Below are 7,567 nucleotides of genomic sequence, written 5' to 3'. Positions count from 1 at the left end.
GGGCTCCTTTTAGTCACCTCTTACGACAGGAGGGGGATACAGTGGGTATTATTCTACCGCTCCCACCCACGGGGGGATCCCAACCCCAGAGTACCTTGTTTGAATCCTGGCTATTTTGGTTGGTATTTTCCAAAGGATCAGCTCGTAATGACAAGGTGGCCTTAAAAATCCAGTCAAGCTTGGGAAGCTGACGTTGAAAAAAATAGATGTGAAGAATGCCGACATCTGCTGCTCGAGCAAATAAAAAAAAGGAAAACCCGATTGGATATGCAGATGGCATTGTCGCGCGAAATTGATTCTTCGGAAATCCATCAGATTTACCATTGGCCGGAGACACTACTGTTTTTGCTAGAACACCAATCAGCACCAATGGCATCGTCAAGGCTGGAACAGCTCGAACTCTGGTGGCGAACCTCCGAACTTACCAACTGTACTTGAAGACGCGCTTCAGGAGCGGACCGCACCAGTTGTGAACAAACTCTTGACAGCTTCATACGCAAGTGCGCCTATAGCGAGCGAAAAACCATGTGTTGCGCGGTGGCTTTCAGCAGGATCTTCCTGCTACTGTGTCTCAGTGGTACAGTGTTGGGATCAGCCATTCCAATGTGGGAGTTTCTCAGCAGGGATGAAAAGGTAGGAGGGCTTTACCTTGTTTTATGTTGACACAGCAACCTGCATGTTATATCGGTAACGGGAATGGTAGGCTCAGCTGCGACCTTGTCGGCGGAATTCTTTGGATGCCTACGTCAGGTACACTTCTATCGTTTCACTACCGCTATTAACAGTATTATGTCTCAACAAACTTAAAATCACCGCCCACGATTCTTGCGAATGAATAGTGTTGGCTTGCACTTAGGTCTACGATTCTGTCACTTCGGTTTGACAATCTACGTTCTTGTGGGGATAACTGTAAAAAGAATTATACCTGATGGCAACCATGAGTAGCAGTATTATAACAGTTATGGCACTGCTCAATCAGCCATGTGCTTTGATATTGGAGGTAAATTTCAGTGGAGCAGTTATAATCTTAGTTAGGAAATTGCTGCTTCCAGATTAATTGTATTTTCGTTTAAGAAATGTGCCGGTTTTCTACATCTGCACAGCCAAGCACGTAGGAGTACAGTTGTTGATGTGACCTTAATATGTGACCTTACTCTGAGGTAGCCTTGCCATCCTTCTCGTGCCCATTTCTACGTCCATCATGCAGCCCGTTGGAAAAGGAGGACACCGGCATGCAGCAGGCTGATGACCAAGGTTTCAGTATGACCACACTCGTCGAGAAGGGTTTAATTATACGCCTCTATCCTCCCATGTTGATTTTGTGTACACTGGATGTAAGTCTAGTTTAATTTTTAAGGAAATATTTACGTTCATTCATTCTCAAGGTTAGCCACATTTTTGCACTTTGGTCCACATATGGGAAAAAGTAATCACCGAGCTCGATAGCTGCAATCGCTGAAGTGCGGCCAGTATCCAGTATTCGGGAGATAGTGGGTTCGAACCACACTGTCGGCAGCCCTGAGATGGTTTTTCGTGGTTTCCCATTTTCACACCAGGCAAATGCTGGGGCTGTACCTTAATTAAGGATACGGCCGCTTCCTTCCCACTATTAGGCCTTTCCTATCCTATCGTCGCCATAAGACCCATCTGTGTCGGTGCGACATAAAGCAAATTGTAAAAACAATTCAGTCTATCAACTTGAATTAGTGGGTAGTAGTAGTAATAGTAGTAGCAGCGGCGGAAACGCATGTATAACCAGACGTTCCGAGGGCCAATGCTAAAGCCAAAACGAAATTATTTACTTCTGAGTTTTGAACTTTTTTTCTCCTTCAATTTTTAAAAATTATTTAAAGTATCTTCGTGCTGGTCTGTCTCTGTGGTGTAGTGGTTATTGTGATTACCTGCCTTCCCCGGAGACCTGGGATCGATTCCAGGCTCTACCACGAAATTTGAGAAGTGGTACGAGGGCTGGAACGGGGTCCACTCAGCCTCGGGAGGCCAACTGAGTGGGTTCGATTCCCACCTCAGCCATCCTGGAAGTGGTTTTCCGTGTTTTCCCACTTCCCCTCCAGGCAAATGCCGGGATGGTACCTAACTTAAGGCCACGGCCGCTTCCTTACCTCTTCCTTGTCTATCCCTTCCAATCTTCCCATCCCCCCACAAGGCCACTGTTCAGCATAGCCTTGAGGCGGTAGAGGTAGGATCCCTCGCCGAGTCCGAGGAAAAAACCAACCCTGGAGGGTAAACAGATCAAGAAGAAGAAGAAGTTAGAACACCCCACCCCACCCCCCAAAGAAATGTATATAAAAAAAGAAAATAAACAGAAAGTGACAATAGGCCCACTGTAAAACCAACAGAAATCTTGAATTTATTTTCTAAGAAGCCCTAAAAGTTAAATTTGAGATTGTATTCTGAACATACCATTCACTGTAAAACTTTCCGGCTCCATGGCTAAATGGTTAGCGTGCTGGCCTTTGGTCACGGGGGTCACGGGTTCGATTCCCGGCAGGGTCGGGAATGTTGATACGGGGACTGGGTGTATGTGTCATCTTCATCACGATTTCATGCTCATCACGACGCACAGGTTGCCAACGGGCGTCAAATGAAAGACCTGCACCTGGCGAGCCGAAGTCCTCGGACACATCCCGGCACTAAAAGCCATAAGCCATTTCATTTTACTGTAAAACTGCTGAGCTTGATCATATTGTTCGTGTTCTATATTTTCATGTCAGATGTTGTAGTGTACCGGTACTGCAGTCTGAATATCAACATATTTCACTTGTATCAGTGCCATTATAATGACACTCATTGATGATCGCACCACACACGCACAAGCACCTTCATTATATCATATCATCAATTTGAAACTATAAACCCCCCGCCATCGGTCGATCCTGGCTATGTTCCTGAGAGGGTACACGGTACACTGCATTATTAATTTTGAAATATTTATTTAGCTATCTGGGGAGACTGATTTCTGCCGGGCGAGTTAGGGTCGCGCAGCTGTGAGCTTGCGTTCGGGAGATAGTGGGTTCGAACCCAACTGTCAGAAGCCCTGAAAAATTTTTCCGTGGTTTCCCATTTTCTCAGGCAAATGCTGGGGCTGTGCCTCAATTAAGACCACAGCTGCTATCTTCCCAATTTTAACCCTTTCACATCCTTCCGTCGCCGAAAACCTTCGATGTGTTGGCAAATTAAAAAATAAAGAGACTGACTTCTGTAATGGTATTTAGGTCGACGAAGCACTCTGCCCCACTTTGGGACTTTGATAAATGTATAAGGCCGGATGTTTTTCCTACTACTCATCGCTGGATCCAGTTAAAATTTCGCTGGGATTCGAATGTAGGACGCTTAGTATGTTAGCCATGTTAGACTTCTCCACAAGTGCCTATTTACAGTATTAGTATTTATGGATGAAGATTCTCTGCTCATTTCATGAACTAATTTATTGCAGAAAAGTATTGTAACTTCCACTTCGTCAAGGGAAAACGAATGAACTATAAATCATTACAGCGTCTTGATTTCACGACCATGATAATACCTTTTCTACGGTCTACTACTTCCGAGCAAGTTGGCCGTACGGTCAGGGGCGCGCAGCTGTCAGCTTGCATTCGGGAGATAGTGGGTTCGAACCCCACTCTCAGCAGCCCTGAAGATGCTTTTCCGTGGTTGCCGATATTCACACCATGCAAGTGCTGGGCCTGTAACTTACGGTCACGGCCGCTTCCTTCCCATTCCTAGCCCTTTCCAATCCCATCGTCACCATAAGACTTATGTGTCGGTGCAACGTAGAGCAACTTGTAAAAAACAGTCTACTATTGAAGTATGGTTCACTTTCGTTTTTCTCTCATTTATCGAATAGTTGTTCCTCTGATTTTCCCACATCTTAATGGGGCCGCAGGTGCGAACTGTCTCTCGCATATGAACTTGGCACTGTTTTACGGCCGAATGCCCTTCCTGACAGCAACACAATGAGGAGGGATGTATCTTTCTGTTGTGGTTGGTAGTGTCGTATGTTGTGTGTGTATACAGAGGAGTGTGTTGGGACAAACGCAAACAACAAGCCCCCAATCCAGAGGAATTAACCGGACGCGATTGCTGGCCGGGAATCGTATCTGGGACCCCTTGAACCGATGGACTCAACGCTGATCATTCCGTCAAGGAACGGGACACCGAGTAGTTCTTTCACTGCTGGACTGAGTGGCTCAGACGGTTGAGACGCTGGCCTTCTGACACCAACGTGGCAGGTTCGATCCTGGCTCAGTCCGGCGGTATTTGAAGGTGCTCAGATAATACAGCCTCCTGTCGGTAGATTTACTGGCACGTAAAAGATCAACCGTGGATCTAAATTCCGGCACATCGGCGTCTCCAAAAAAAGTAAAAGTAGTTATTGGGACGTAAAGCCAATAACATTATTAATTTGTCCTTTCACTCTAGTAAAAGGGATTTTCCTAGAGAATTACGGTACTTCTTTAGAGGAAGGAGAACAGGATAATGTAAAGCTGATTTTCCTAGAAAGTTTCGGTATCTCTTTAGAGGAAATGAAATGGCGTATGGCTTTTAGTGCCGGGAGTGTCCGAGGACGTAACTTATTCGTCTCGCCAGGTGCAGGTCTTTTGATTCGACTCCCGTAGGCGACCTGCGGGGCGTGATGAGGGTGAAATTATGATGAAGAAGGCTTATACACCCATCCCCCATGCCAGCGAAATTAACCAATGGTAGTTAAAATTCCTGACCCTGCCGGGAATCAAACCCTGGACCCCTGTGACCAGCTAACCATTTAGCCATAGAGCCGGACTCTTTTTAGAGGAAGAACAGTGTTACTGATACAATCCTGCCCGTTTCGTGATAGCAGAACGCTTCATTAATTCCCATATCGTTTATACTTTTGGACAAAGTGAGAGAATCCGCTGTCGTTGATTAAAGGCAAAAAGACAATTGAGAGAGAAATTAAACTGCTTGGAAATATCAGCTTCGATTGGAAACTCTAGCGGGTAAACGCGAAATTTCTTTGCTGCCCAACCTTGTCACAGTTACCGTCATTCGAAGAAAATTGTAGGTTTGTACCTTGTTTTTAAGCACATATCCCAAAGCAAAACCCAAATAATTAGACACGACAGTTGGCAAATAGGTTTCAGCCGTACCAACTCGCGGTGTTAAATACTGAGGCGGTACCCTTGTTCCTCAAATGGAAACAACTACAAATGCTTGAAAATATAACTGAATAGTGTTATTCCTCCAGTCCTTGGAAATATTTCGTGAGTAATTCTCAATATTATATTGAGATCGGAATAGATAAGACACTACCTACTAGAAACTAGCCGGCTGAGTGGCCCAGGCGGTTCTCTCGCCAACTTGGCTGGTTCGATCCTGGCTCAGTCTGGTGGTATTTGAAGGTGTTCAAATACGTCAGCCTCGCGTCGACAGATTTACTGGCACGTAAAAGAACTCCTGCGGGACAAATTTCTGGCACCTCGGCGTCTTCGAACACAGTCATTAAGTAGTTAGTGGGACGTAAAAAAATAATAACATTATTATAACATCGCCAACGGCCGTAGCCGTGTTGAAACACCGGATCCCATGAGATCTCCGAAGTTAAGCAACATTGGGCGTGGTCAAGATTTGGATGGGTGGCCACGCACTTTTGGTGGAAGGTAAGGGAATGGAGGACCGGAAAGGAACTGGCCACCCTACCGTACGTAAACTCCGGCTCAGACACATCTCAGCGGAGGTTCGGACCTGCCTTCGGGCAGAATACAGAATTATAACATTAGTTACTAGAAACTCGTCACTTCGACTGAATACGTCATATGCACTGTATCAGTGTCAACAATGCATAAAAAGATATATGCTTTAAACCGTTATTCATTACGATCTCACTGGCACACTTTGTTGTCCTGTTCCCAAAATGGTGGGCTCAATCCCAGCGACAACTCCGTATTGTTGGCTTCCGGCCCTCTCCTCTTGCCATCACGTCTGTTTTGCTTTTCTCCACACTGATTCTAATTCCCCTACCTTCCAACTTCTCATTTACTGCATCAGCACGCTCCGTCCCTCAAATCGCAACTTCATCAACGAAAGTATTGTGTCCATTGTTGTATCTTGTGCTGCCCTCCGTGAAGTAATCCATCACAATTATAAACAACCGAGCGAGTTAGCGAGTTTGCTACGTGGTTTGGGTTACATAATTGTCAGCTTGCATTCGGTAGATAGTGGGTTCGAACCCCAGCCCTGAAGTTTTCCATGGTTACCCATTTTAACACCAGGCAACTGTTGCTTTCTTCCCCTTTCCAATCCCATCGTCGCCATTTTAGTCTTCTGTGTAAGTACGACGTATAACAAATAGCCAAAGGAAAAGATATAAACACTAAAGGTGACCATAAGTTTTGTAGCTTCAAAACAATCTAATAATGTAGAGCATAGCTTTCAGCATTGATATAGAGTAAGAAATTAATTTGTTTACATGTAGCCTACATAAGAGTTTCAATCGTCCGACTCTTTGGCTGAATGGTCAGAATTGAAGCCTTTGGTTCAGAGGGATCCGGGTTCGATTCCCGGCCGGGAATTTTTATAGAGTCTGATTACTTATTCTGGCTCGGAGACTGGGTATTTGTTTGTCCCAACACTCTCTTCATATTCAAACAACACGCCACACTACCAGCCACGACACAAACACGCCATAGTGATTTAACGATTTTTTCAAATTTATTTGGCTTTTGGTCCCAAGATATAGAGTTGATGTGAGGAAGGGCAACCGGCCGTAAAACATGGTCAAATCTACATCACATTTCACAACCGTGACCCCACAGGTATGGGAAAAGAGGTAGAAGAAGAACAACATAAGAGTTTCAAACACTTTACTGTGTGATCTAAATTGACACCCTAACGTTCCGTTAAAAACCATAACACACCGAGCTCGATAGCTGCAGTCGCTTAAGTGCGCCCAGTATCCAGTATTCGGGAGATAGTAGGTTCGAACCCCACTGTCGGCAGCCCTGAAGATGGTTTTCCGTGGTTTCCCATTTTCACACCGGGCAAATGTTGGGGCTGTACCTTAATAAAGGCCACGGCCGCTTCCTTCCTACTCCCAGCCCTTTCCTGTCCCATCGTCGCCATAAGACCTATCTGTGTCGGTGCGACGTAAAGCAACTAGCAAAAAAAAACATAACTATTGAAGGGGCTATAAAATTATTATTTTTGTTGTTGATTAATTGACATTACAGTCGATAGATTTCTTCCTCCCCTATATTCTTCTTCTTTTTTGTGACAATTACGGAAATAGGGACGTTAAAACCCGTGTCTTTTGGTTTCCATCAGTATTTCATCTACGTAGTTCTTTTGAATCGGCTTGAAGGTATTTTGGGAATTCTTTAACATTAAAGGAGTGCCAGATCCTCATTTTAACCTTACCTTTCCTTCTTCTTCTTGTTCTTCTTCTTGGTATTATTATTATTATTATTATTATTATTATTATTATTATTATTATTATTATTATTATTATTATTATTATTAGTCGACAACGAAGGCCAATGTTTTATCAAGTCAATTAAAGAAAAGGGAGAAGAAC

At 44.4% G+C, this 7,567-nt stretch overlaps 1 protein-coding gene across 1 annotated transcript in view; it reads left to right on the top strand.

The window, feature by feature from the left end:
- The first annotated feature begins 480 nt into the window (after positions 1-480).
- The window catches only part of Reg-5 (Rhythmically expressed gene 5), a 168,441-nt gene continuing 161,354 nt past the window's right edge, over positions 481-7,567 (top strand). Inside the window, exon 1 of the mRNA XM_067140418.2 lies at positions 481-633. Coding sequence (XP_066996519.1) covers positions 526-633 — 108 coding nt within the window. The 5' untranslated portion in view covers positions 481-525. The remainder of the gene's footprint in view (positions 634-7,567) is intronic.

Source organism: Anabrus simplex, chromosome 2 (assembly GCF_040414725.1).
Source record: "Anabrus simplex isolate iqAnaSimp1 chromosome 2, ASM4041472v1, whole genome shotgun sequence".
Lineage (NCBI taxonomy): Eukaryota > Metazoa > Arthropoda > Insecta > Orthoptera > Tettigoniidae > Anabrus > Anabrus simplex.
The sequence above is the reverse complement of the archived record's forward strand: the minus strand, read 5'-3'. Positions and strand labels throughout refer to the sequence as shown.